The following is a 13,010-nucleotide window of genomic DNA, read 5'->3' as shown; positions in this document are numbered from 1 at the left end:
TGGGAGGATTGGCAGGTTTTGTCACTCTACAGCTTATACTGAAGAAGTCAGTACCAATATAATCTGTTAGGCCTGTTTAGGAAAAAACAAAAACAAACAAACAAAAAACACTCCAGCTAAACCAGTAATTCTTTTCCTAGGAATTTATCTTAAATCTGCAGAAGAAAAAACAGCTATTTTGTATACAAAATGTTATCTATAAAAGTAAAAATTATAAACCCATATACAGCAGTATAATAAGAGTTATATGAATTATATAAGAAGAGTTAGGATTTAGCAACTTGATGGAGCAATTAAAAGGTAGTGAAATGATGGTATGGTAAGAGAAAAATCAGAATGTAAAATTTTGTACTCCTTTTTTTTTTTGAGATGGGAGTCTTGCTCTGTCGCTCAGGCTGGAGTACAGTGGTGCCATCTCGGCTCACTGCAAACTCTACCTGCCAGGTTCACGCCATTCTCCTGTCTCAGCCTCTTGAGTAGCTGGGACTACAGGCGCCCACCACCACGCCCGGCTTTTTTGGATATTTAGTAGAGACGGAGTTTCACCATGTTAGCCAGGATGGTCTCAATCTCCTGACCTTGTGATCCACCCACCATGGCCTCCCAAAGTGCTGGGATTACAGGCGTGAGCCACCACGCCAAACCAAAATTTTGACTCTTGTTAATAGTAGAAAATAAGTGGTTAGATGAAAACTAATACAAAAGTGAAATATTTGTGTGTATGATTTTGCCCCACGAACATACACATTTTAAAAATCTTATTTATACTCATTTTATAGTTTAAAAGAATATAGAAATCTATTTGCTTAGAAAAAAATACTAGAAATATTATTAGTTTATTAGAAAACTCTTCAAACATCATGCTTAATCTCTTCAAATTTTGCCACATTTATTTCATCCTGTTGGTTGGTTGAATCCATCCTTTAATCCAGGACCTGCAGTAAGTTTTATTGCTTACAATTTAAATCCCACGTGCTATTCCCTTAATTTTAATGTTGGTATTTTGTTGGAGTCATGGTATTTTGTATCTCCACACAACCTTAGTTATGATTTAGTCTAATGGTTTTCAGACTGCACCCACACGGAGTGCAGTCGACCACACGGAGGCCGAAGTGGGTGGATCACTTGAGGGCAGGGGTTTGAGACCAGCCTGGCCAACATGGCAAAACCCCGTCTCTACTAAAAATAGAAAAATTAGCTGGGCATGGTGCCGGGTGTCTGTAATCCCAGCTACACAGGAGACTGAGGCAGGAGAATCACTTGAACCCAGGAGGTGGAGGTTGCAGTGAGCCGAGATTGTGCCACTGCACTCCAGCCTGGGCAATAGAGCCAGACTCAGTCTCAAAAAAATAAAATAAAGTGATGACTCCTGTCTTCAGCTACATTTTATTTGGAAGCCTGATTTATAAAGCAGGGCCCCTTTGGTTTAAATGGCTTTGTGCTTGATCCCTTTTGTGCCTTTGCTGATTCTGTGGCACCATTTCCCTTGCGGGTAATTTCTTACATGTGTAAGTGTATAGTGCTTTATAATTTGTATAGTGCTTTATAATGTTAGCCATTATCTCATCTGAGATAGCCATCATTTCCTCCTCATTCCTTGACCTTAATTTCTTCATCTTAAAGCAAGGAGGTTGAACTAGATTAGCAATTCTCAATAGTACTAAGGGCTTTTCCCAGGTATTTGGGCCCAAGATTCTCATACATGCCTTTAACCATCTTATAATTGCTAACTCTTTGTTTACTTACAGAAGTGTGTCAGAATAGAAAAGATACCGAAGTGTTTGTAATAGGAAACCATGGAATATAAATGATGTTTAAATTTTTTAATGACAAATTTCAAATGCACAGCAAACATGAAATAATGTCATAGAGAACATCTGTATACCTACCACCTAAATTCCACTATTCATATTTTACTATGCTAGTTTTATATATCTGTCCACCTACATGAATTTTTTTTTAAGTTTAAAATTCTGGGCTGGGCATGGTGGCTCACATCTGTAATCCCAGCACTTTGGAAGGCCCAGGCGGGAGGATCACTTGAACCCGGGAGTTTGAGACCAGCCTGGGCAATATAGTGAGACCTTATCTCTACAGAAAATTTTAAAAATTAATTGAGGCCAGGCGTGTGGCTCATGCCTGTAATCCCAGTACTTTGGGAGGCAAGGCAGGCAGATTGCTTGAGCTCAGGAGTTCGAGACCAGCCTGGGCAACATGGCAAAACCCCAACTCTACAAAAAATATAAAAATTAGCCAGGCGTGGTGGTACATACCTATAGTCCCAGCTGCTCAGGGGCTGAGGTGGGAGGATTGCTTGAGCCCAGGAGGTCAAGGCTGCAGGGAGCCGAGATCAAGTCACTGCACTCCAGCCTGGGCGACAGAGCAAGGCCTTGTCTCAAAAATGAAAATAAAATTATATTTTCTGTGTGAAGTTATTGTGACAGTGGTTGATTTTGGTAGATCTTGAAACATAAATCTTCAGAGGTTTGTTTGGCACTAAAGAGCTGACCTTCTCTAGATAGGCTTATCAGTTAATTTACTACTTCTTCCAGGTCACTTTTCACTCTCACCAAGCCACATTTTTCCAACAACAGAACAAGCTGTAGCTTAGAAATACAAAACACAGCCGGGCACGCTGGCTCATGGTGGCTAACACTTTGGGAGGCCGACGTGGGCAGCTTACTTGAGGTCAGGACATCAAGACCAGCCTGGCCAACATGGTGAAACCCTGTCTCTACTAAAAATAGAAAAATTAGCCAGGTGTTGTGGCGTGTGCCTGTAATTCCAGTTACCTGGGAGGCTGAGGCAGGAGAAACACTGGAACCTGGGAGGTGGAGGTTATAGTGAGCAGAGGTCGCACCACTGCACTCCAGACTAGGCGACAGAGTAGGGCGCTGTCTCAAAAAAATAAAAATAAAATACAAAACACACACACAGACCAAATAGTTTCTCATGGTAAAGGCAGAGAATAGGTTGTGTTGACTTGGTATACCTCACAGTTTGGGAAACCCTCCATCTAAAATAAAAATACCCTCATGATTTAGGCAACTTCTGTTCATTGAAACTTGACTGCTTAATGGTTTTTTTCGTCTTGATTTTATAGAGGTCATTGAAAGCCGAAGTGAGTTTAAAACAAATGTTATCTGATTTGAAATTTTAGGAGGGGGTTCCTGAGGAGACTGATGACTTCGGGGAGTTTCGGATGAGGGTATCAGACCTGGTAAAGGACTTGATTTTCTTGATAGGGTCTATGGAGTGTTTTGCTCAGGTAAGCCTATTTGGAGATTGTTTCCAGTTTTACTAGTCGCCTTAATTGTGTTCACTTCTGTGTCTTCTGTGAATGTTCCATCTTATTTCTTCAATCTTAGTGGCTGAATGAGATAATAGATATGCAAGTGCCTAGCACACTGCCTGGCATATAGTAGCTATGTTTATTTAACATTTTATAAGTCAGTTGCAGTTTATGGATGATTTGGTTATGGTTTACTCTCTCTGCTTGCAATGATTGCTGTTCCACTTGTACAGCTGGAATAGAAGATCATAGATAAGCACTAAAGCCTCTAGGATACTTACAGGGAATTTGGACCTAGCCAGGAACAATAGGCAAGTGTTTCTGCTTTAGTAATTACGTACCAACTCCTCGTAACTCTTTTAGTTATTTGGCATTATCTTTGTCCACACTTACGGTTAGATTCCTGTGCAGTTTCATCCCAGAGGTGACTATGCTAGAGTAGAAGATTCATAGTCCAGAGGTTTTCCTGACAATCAGTGAGTAACATTTTACCTCATAAGGTTACAGTCATCATCATTCCATATCACTTAACATTAATATAATTTCAGGCAGTTTTCATATTGCTGGATTATACTCTAATGAGCTCTGAAATACTACTTTGGAAGCTTTATCACGGCAATACTGAAGTAACCGAAATTTTTTTTTTTTTTTTGGTAACTCAGTCATTTTTTGTATATTTGGGAGTCATACAATCTAAAAAATGTTAATAACATTATAACTATTTTCATTATATTAAGCAAAGCATGCTTATTGACCCATCTGTGAAGAGTTGGGGATTCTTAGAAAGCCACTTAAATGAGATCCCTGGATCTTAGACAGATGACCTCTGCTCAGATATTTCAGCTCTTCTCTCTTTAGCCCTATGGCTTTGAGAAATCCTTTGAATATCTCAATCCTTTGACTTAATTTACAAATTTATGTAAATTATCAATGCTGTTCAAGATACAGTCTCTGGAATACCAACCCCATGAAATGTTTTTTGCCAAAAAAAGTTATATCATTAATTAAAATTAGGAAATGGTGTAAATAGTATATTAAAGGCTCTATGAAGTTGTATAACAAGAAAGCTGTTTAATTTTGCCTTCCCTAGCAGTGTGTTATTTGACTGTAAAATATTAGTTAGTCATGTTCTGTAGGTGGATATAATCTGGGAAATTCTGGACCAGAACATCTCAGAGTATTCTGCTAGGTGTACCTTTTTTAAAAAAATAAATTCTGCTTGGATACAGTATTGTGATAGGTGCTTCTAAACAGCTGCTTTTTAGGAATTCAGTCAGTACTACCAGTGCTGATGCAGACAAGTAGTTAAAACAATAGAAATGTAAAGCCAATACGTATGTAGAGGATTTGCATTGTATCTCTATTTTAAGTGTGTTTATGTATTTATCAGTTATTATCAGGAAAAGACACTCATGTACTGTGTTTTTGTTTTTCTCATAGTAGTCGTTTTCTGGGGGCAGATGATAATTTTGATAAACTCTTGGGAGTCTAAATGGGTTTATTTCAAATATTAAAATAGTTATTCCTAGTTAGTAATGATGTAAAAAAAATGAAAATAATATTCTCATCTGGCTTGAGAGATAATTAGATTTAGAAACAAGGAGCAGGATTTACTTTAACTGGATTTTTTGTTTTGTTTGTTTTGGCATTCTGTTTTCCTTTTAATGGATCCATAATCCACCTCTTCTTCTCTAGTTATATTCTACTCTGAAAGAAGGCAACCCACCCTGGGAGGTGACAGAAGCGGTTCTCTTTATCATGGCTGCTATAGCAAAGAGTGTTGATCCGTGAGTGTCTCATAAGTCTTTTGCTGGGAACTCTAAATATCAAGAGGAAGGAAAATTACACTATTTTTTTTCCTTATATGGTATATACCTGAGACTTTTAGAACTTCTTACTTCTGTTGTGCTGTCTAGTCTTCTGACTTATAGTGTTTAGTCCAGGGTCGCCTGAATTGCTGATACCATGTTTTAACAACATTTCCTAGAGTTGAAATTATTTTAGTCTTGATGCTAGGAATAGAATGCTGATTTATTTTTCCAACTGAGGCTCCCTTGTGAAAGTTGGTATGGTAAAGAATTTGTTAGACTGTTTAATTGTTGGTATTTGCTTAAAAGCAATTGAATAGACACTAATTTGGGTTTTCTGCTTTTGTGACCTTGGGTAAGTTATCCTTACAAAATTAATTACATTGTTTTGAGTTTCAGAGAGGCAAGGCCTAGGCACCTTTTCACCTAAAAGAGCCAGATCTAAAGGGCAGTTACCGTTTTTGTTATTGCCATTGAAAAATTTCAAATTATTCAAATTTTACTTCTAATTGCTTAGAAATTCTATTTATGGTATGAAGCCCTAGAGACAGAATTTACTTTGTGCCTTGAGTATATAAATCAATGTTAATATCTGCCACGCTGAATTGTGACGTGATACCTGCAGTCAAGCTCTATATTCAGTCTTGATTGGAGAGATGGTTAAGGCAGATATTTATAAAAAGCACAGTGCTTCTTTCTTAGCTGCCTTTCAGGGCCTCGTCAATGAGATATTGTTTCTAATCCAGTAAATATTCAAGGAGGTTGAATAGGTTTATTTTTCTCTATTAAGAAGTCCTGGTCCTTAATTATATACCACACTATTTACTCTTAAACCCATTTTGGTGTCATTTTGAAGCTTATTAAAATAAGTCTGTGACAAGTCTGAAGCTTATTAAAATCATTAATATTCTAACTAATATGTCTTGGTTTGAAAAATGATTCCTAGATAGTCTTCATTAATTGATTTAGTGTCCCTAGGAAACATAAGGCATAAATGAGAGATTCAATATATTTTTTTGTTTATCTGCATTTCAAGCCAACTGCATGATTATAATTTCTTAGTGCATATAAAAGGACTTAATAGTCTAGCTTATCAGCAGAGGGTGGTCTTGTTCTAATCCAGGATATTATTTACATTTTAAACATCTTTCATTTCTGGATTAAGTTCTGCCACTTTGGGGGCATCCTCCACTCTACTCAAAAGGCGTTTAGCCAGTATGTTTTGTCGGGGGCAGAGGGAGAAGGAAAGGGAACGGATAAACTCATGGAGCTGTGGAAAATGTTTCGTTAACTTTAATTTTCCCTCATGTTCCAAATCGGGGCAACTTAATCTATTCCTGCAGCTTGTTTTCTTGTTCTTTCAGTTAGTGAACTGGCTACCCATACTTACCTGTTCTTAAAGTTTCCAATATCCAGGTGTAAGAAATCTTTGGAGAATAACAACAAAGAGTGGTCTATCAGAATTATATATTCATCTGTTCAGCCATTCAGCAATATTTATTGAGTGCCCACTATGTGCCAGGCACTGTTCTAGGTGCTGCAGCTATAGGACGAAATAAAATAGATTCTTTAAAAGAAGACATTCATCCACAGTAAATGTCTGCCTCTCCACCTTGATGTGTCTTTAGACACTTTACTGGCATTCAGAATATTAAGGAGCCAGTATGCTTTTCCTGAAACAATATCTTTCATTTCTATCTTTTCCTCTTTTTTGAGGATTTGAAAATCTTTCATAACAAATACCAAGTACTTTTATTTTAATAGTTATTTAGAAAGAAGCTCTTTAGTAATGCTGTGTGTCATCACAGCCTGTTATTTGGCCAGAATATAACCTCTGAAATCAGTAACTGTGAGTACTTACCGCCTATACTCAGGGAGAACAATCCAACACTTGTGGAAGTCCTAGAAGGAGTTGTCCGCCTCCCAGAGACTGTACATACGGCTGTGCGATACACCAGCATTGAATTGGTTGGAGAGATGAGTGAAGTCGTTGATCGAAATCCTCAGTTCCTTGGTATGTGTAATCTCTCTCCTCTGCCATTTCTTAACTTGTCATTTTTCTGATTTTTCTTCTCATCTCTTACTTTTGCTTGAGTTTTCCTTTCTATTTTTTTAACACGAGAGTGTTTATAGAAACTGAGAGTAAACAATATGTTGTAAGTTAGTGCTTAGTTGATGTAACACTTATAATCTGATCTAGGAGAAAGACCTTTGAAAGATTAGATCTACAGATAGGGAAACACTGAACAGTTTGCTTCTAGTACTCTGTTTAAGCATGAACATTTCTGTCTCTGTTAGTCTTTGGCATATGCTAATCAGACTCTCTTATAGTTTTAACATACTAGAAGCTACTAAAGGACCAAAGCAAAGGAGGTAATTTTTCACTTGTAATACATGCTTCATTTAAAAACCAAGAATTATTATTCAAAACTAAATAACTGCAAATTAAAATGAAGACTGTTGTATAGCCTCTGGCTGTCCTTATTGACTTGAAAAAATAACTAAAAATCATAAGTAACAACTTTAAAATTGAAGGTAAAGTTAGAAATCATTTATTCTAATCTCCTCATTTTACAGACAAGGAAAGTGAGGCCCAAAGAGACGAAATAACTTATCCAGGGTAATATATATCAAGCCCTGACATTTAAGAGGGATACATTCTGAGAATTTTAGGAATGCCAAAATTTGTGATTAGTATTAAATCATTCAGTTTGATGTGTTTCCTATGTATATCTTTATTATTGCCTTTTTACTTGATTTTATTTTACGTATCTGTTTTTAGTGACTGAAACACATGCTCAAAAGAGTGAATGTGTTCTTTGTTTCTATACACTGAGCTGCTTTCTAAGTTCAACGTACTGTTTCTTTTTGTTTGTTTTTGTTTCTTTTTTTATTTTGAGATGGAGTCTCGCTGTGTTGCCTAGGCTGGAATGCAGTGGCCCAATCTCGGCTCGCTGCAACCTCCACCTCCCAGGTTCAAGTGATTCTCTTGCCTCAGCCTCCCAAGTAGCTGGGATTACAAGTGCGTGCCACCACGCCTGCTAATTTTTGTATTTTTAGCGGTGACGGTCTTTCACTATATTGACCAGGCTGATCTCAAACTCCTGACCACAAGTAATCTGCCCGCCTCAGCCTCCCAAAGTGCTGGGATTACAGGCGTGAGCCACCACACCTGGCCCAACGTACTATTTCTAAGTGATTTCAAAATGACTGTTTTTTAGTTCTTAGATTTCTGCACTTTATCTGGCTCAACATTTGGCTTTCTTTTCTGAACCATTTTTCCACCAAGGAACAGTAGATTTGTTTGTTTGTTTTAATACTTCAGTTAATGTCCAGAAAGCAGCAAATCTAGGTTGACTTGCAGACTCTTATCAAAAGATGTATCATTCAGTGCCACCTTGCAGTATCTCATTCAGATTTGTGCCTCAGCAGTAGACAGATTGCTCTATGTTCATACTCCAAATAGTCAAAACTACAAATACCCAATTTGGGAGTCACAGAAGTCTACAGTATTAGAGTTGCTTGGGCTAGCTTCTAGATTCTAGGTCTTTTGATTCCTAGACTAAACAGGGTGAGGTTTTGGTTTTGTTTTTTTCTTTTTGGTGAAGGTAGGCAGATTGTGCTGAGTTTGGGCATTGTATTGATCATTAGACTAGAAATGGACATGATGGTTTTAAATGGGCTTTAAGACATTATTCTTGGTCAGGCACGGTGGCTCATGCCTGTAATCCCAGCACTTTGGGAGGCTGAGGCTAGAGGATCATCTGAGTTCAGGAGTTCGAGACCAACCTGGCCAATAGGCGAAACCCTGTCTCTACTCAAAATACAAGAAAATTAGCCGGGCTTGGTGGCACATGCCTGTAATCCCAGCTAGTCAGGAGGCTGAGGCAGGGAGAATTGCTTGAACCCAGGAGCGGGAGGTTGCAGTGAGCCAAGACTGCGCCACTGCACTCCAGCCTGGGTGACTGAGCGAGACTCAATCTCAAAAAAAAAAAAAAGAAAAAAAAAGATGTTATTCTTTTGATTCTTTCCACTTTTTCACAGGTTGCTCTACAAGGTCAATATAAAGTACTCACAATGACCTTTAACAATATATGGTTTTTTGCTCAGGCGTAGTGGCTCTCAGTGGTAATCCTAGCACTTTGGGAGACTGAGGCAGGCGAATCACTTGAGGCCAGGAGTTTGAGACCAGCCTGGCCAACGTGGTGAAACAATCATCTCTACTAAAAATACAAAAATTAGCCAGGCTTGACGCATGCCGATAGTCCCAGCTACTCAGGAGGCTGAGGCAGGATAATTGCTTGAACCCGCGAGATGGAGGTTGCAGTGAGCTGAGATCGCACCACTGTACTCCAGCCTGTGGGACAGACTGAGGCTCTGTCCCCAAAAATAATATATAGCTTTTCTAAGGTTTTTTTCCCTATAGGAAAACATTCTGATTTGTATAAAAGAAGGTAAAAAGATGAGTAGAATTAGCCCTATAGAAATTCAACTTTATAATAAACTTTCTTGGAACACTTATATTTGGCAAAATTAAAACATAGTGAATTAATTCATCTAGAAGTGCTAAAGATTCATCTGCCTATTTTTAAGGCCTTTTGTAACTAGAAAGAAGTATAAAAATTTCAGCTTTAGACAGCTATCCTTGTCGTGATTCATATAGGCTGTTTTACCAAGTAATTCATCTCTCGGTATAATTGTAACTCCCTGAGCTTTTGCATTCTTTCTTACATCACCATATTCTTAATACCTGGATTGCCATATATGCTCTTAAGTCAGTGGTTTACAGACTGCTCTGTGAATCCCTGGGAGTTACGTTGACTGCCGTGAGGGAAGAAATGGAAGACGAAATAGCTGGGGCTCAGGGCCTGTTGATAATATGTAAGTGAGATCAGCTCCATTTTTATGTGTTTTATTTATTGTGGTTCTGAACACATTTCACTTTTTAAAAGGGTTCTTTTGCTTTGAAAAAAGAAAAGCAAGTATACCTCTGTTCTAACAAACTAGAAATTTTCCTTTAGTTTCAGATATGTAATCTCTGCTTGGCTTTTCTTCTTAGACCCTGTGTTGGGCTATTTGATGAAAGGCTTGTGTGAAAAGCCCCTGGCTTCTGCTGCAGCCAAAGCCATTCATAACATTTGCTCTGTCTGCCGAGATCACATGGCTCAGCACTTTAATGGACTCCTGGAGATTGCCCGTTCCCTTGATTCCTTCCTGTTGTCTCCAGAAGCTGCTGTGGGCTTGCTAAAAGGTATTTACTTGATGTTAACCACTAATAGTCACCTCAAACCACTACTTGGGGTAATCTTACATCTGTAATATCCCAGTTTTTCAGTTGCAGTGGGCTTAGTGATAAGAATTTATGAGATGGGGAAGGTGGCTTTTCCACTAGAGGGGATAGTGTTGACTATATGTACATGCATTCTTTTCTTGGACTATCTTAAGGTGATATAATTAATTAATACTACTTGTAGTATGTATAGCACAGACCTAGATTTGGGTAGAGACAACATATTCAAACTAAACATGGCTGCTTTTTAAGTTGGAAGAATAAGAAGGGAGACCAAAGAGGCATTGCCATACCAAAGAGGTAAGTGGGAGTTGAAAGGTAGTATACATGGATCAGTGCCATGAGTAGAAGTCAGGGGTGCTGGTCTCTTAGCAGCCTTTAACCATTACTGATCAGCTCAGTGATTCTCTATCCAGAGCAGCCATTGTCATGAGGCTCAGACTTAATTGAAGAAATAGAGCTATTAAGGCTAGGGGAAAAGACTTAGAACAGCCTTTAAGCATGGTGGCTATTTTTAAATATTTGGAAGATGGTCTTATAAAAGAAGGATCATATTTATTTTATGAATAGTCACTTGTCAGCCATTTATAGGGAAGCATATACTGGCTCTAGGAAGAAAACACTTTCTAACCATACTTTCTGAACACAGATTGGAGTGCCCTGTAAGGTAATGAAATTCTTATCACTGGTAAATTAGAGAGGATTGAGGTATATCAAAGGATTGGGTAAAATAACCTGTGTAGTATCTTCTAAGCCTCTGTGACTTGTTAAACAATTAGCCTTGGCAAGAGTAGATGGCCTTATTTGTGAATTCTGTCCTTTGTCATTCATATGACCAGATTCCTTACCAGCTAGTGTGACTGTGCTTTTTTATATCAGATTTTCTTTTTGTACCTTGGGTTTTTGTTGTTTCCCTTCATAGGCACAGATAAATCAGAGTCAAATATTCATGTCATTTTCTAATGGAATTTAACCTTGATATTGAAGTGATGTCTTACCTATAGTGCAATGTGGCCTCCCAAATTTCAGTGGTATCTAATAGATGTGGAAAATGGTTTTCAATTTTATTTATTTATTTATTTATTTTAGAGACAGGGTCTTGCTTGTTGCCAGGCTGGGATGCAGTGGCAGATCATAGCTCACTATAACTTTGAACCCCTAGACTCAAGTGATCCTCCTCTCTCAGCTTCCCAAGTGGCAAGGACTACAGGTGCACACCAGTATGCTCAGCTAATCTTTTAAATTTTTAATAGAGACAGGGTCTTGCTATATAGCCCAGGCTGGTCTTGAACTCCTGGCTTCAAGTGATCCTCCTGCCTTGACCCCCCAAAGTGCTGAGATGCCTGGCTGAAAACTTTTTAAAGTAACATACTTTTCTATAGGAATTAATTAAACGGAAAATCATGCTGAAATTAGGCTTTTCCCTCCTAGTTTTAAAGAAAAGTCGCGGAGCTTGCAGTGAGCCAAGATCATGCCACTGCACTCCAGCCTGGGCGACAGAGCAAGACTCCATCTCAAAAAAAAAAGAAAAGAAAAGAAAAGAATGTCTAACTCATTTATGGCTTATAGATGGCCAGGAAGATTCACTCTGGATTTTTATTCAAATTTGAAGGTATAGGGATAAATTACTGTTCTGTTGAATGACACTTAGGGGAAAAAAAATTATATTCAAGGTGTCTCTTGACCACGAAGGGACCTAGGCTAATATGTAATCCTTTGGATTTGGGGAAGGTGTTTCAGCAGTTGGTGGGGATAGAATGGGGATTGCAGCAAGAGGGAGGCTGAGTAGGAACAGTCTGGACCGTCTGTCTCCACTTGAACCTAACTGCCTCTGTTGTTTTTTGTTTTAAGGAGTTCTAAGTCAAGATTTATTTAGGAGGGAAAAAGAAGGGGGTAGGAGGCTTTTGTAACTTTTTTTCTTTTTGAAAAAGAAAGGCAAATTTAACTGTTACTTCGCTGTTCAAGTCACTTATTTCATAAAGAAACTGAAGCCCAGAGAAAGTGTCTCTTATAACCTCACAGAGAGTGTTATGGTGTAAGAGTGAAATCTCTAATTTCAGCCCATTCTTCTAAAAGCATTATGTCAGAATTTCTCTTTGATAAGAATTGCCGGAAGTACTTATCAAAAATAAAGACTCTCTTTGACCCACTAAATCAGCATCTCTGGGAAGTCTGAGAAACATTACACTATGGTTATACATTTTAAAATAGCTTTGCCCTTGGCTTTGTGAAGGAGATTTTAAAAGTCTTTGACAAATATTAACTTCAGTTGTAAGTGTTAGTCAGTCTTAGCCTTCTGAGCCAAATAAAGAAAAAACAACTGTAAATAACAAAGTGTTACAATTTTAAAAAACAATGCTGATCTTTTTAAAAGAGTGGAACCAAACCAGTTTCTTTTTCTGTTCATTGATACGATGTAGACCGGTTGAGTTACCTCAATTCAGCATTTATTTTTCATTTGTATCTTCCTTTGTTTTTCAGGGACAGCACTTGTCCTAGCCCGATTACCTTTGGATAAGATTACTGAATGTCTTAGTGAACTATGTTCTGTTCAGGTTATGGCATTGAAAAAGGTAAGTCCAATTAAGGAAGGTGTGAAACAAATATAAGGTGTTTACAT

At 38.1% G+C, this 13,010-nt stretch overlaps 1 protein-coding gene across 4 annotated transcripts in view; it reads left to right on the top strand.

Moving 5' to 3' along the window:
• TNPO3 (transportin 3) overlaps window positions 1-13,010 on the top strand; it is a 101,172-nt gene that overhangs the window by 58,717 nt on the left and 29,445 nt on the right. For all 4 annotated transcript variants that reach the window (XM_023223532.2, XM_023223533.1, XM_023223530.2 and 1 more), the window contains 5 exons: window positions 3,161-3,268; window positions 4,988-5,079; window positions 6,975-7,114; window positions 10,160-10,351; window positions 12,872-12,963. In XM_023223532.2, coding sequence (XP_023079300.1) covers window positions 3,161-3,268; window positions 4,988-5,079; window positions 6,975-7,114; window positions 10,160-10,351; window positions 12,872-12,963 — 624 coding nt within the window. The remainder of the gene's footprint in view (window positions 1-3,160; window positions 3,269-4,987; window positions 5,080-6,974; window positions 7,115-10,159; window positions 10,352-12,871; window positions 12,964-13,010) is intronic.

The sequence above is a fragment of the Piliocolobus tephrosceles genome, chromosome 8, assembly GCF_002776525.5.
Source record: "Piliocolobus tephrosceles isolate RC106 chromosome 8, ASM277652v3, whole genome shotgun sequence".
NCBI classification, from domain to species: Eukaryota; Metazoa; Chordata; class Mammalia; order Primates; family Cercopithecidae; genus Piliocolobus; species Piliocolobus tephrosceles.
The sequence above is the reverse complement of the archived record's forward strand: the minus strand, read 5'-3'. Positions and strand labels throughout refer to the sequence as shown.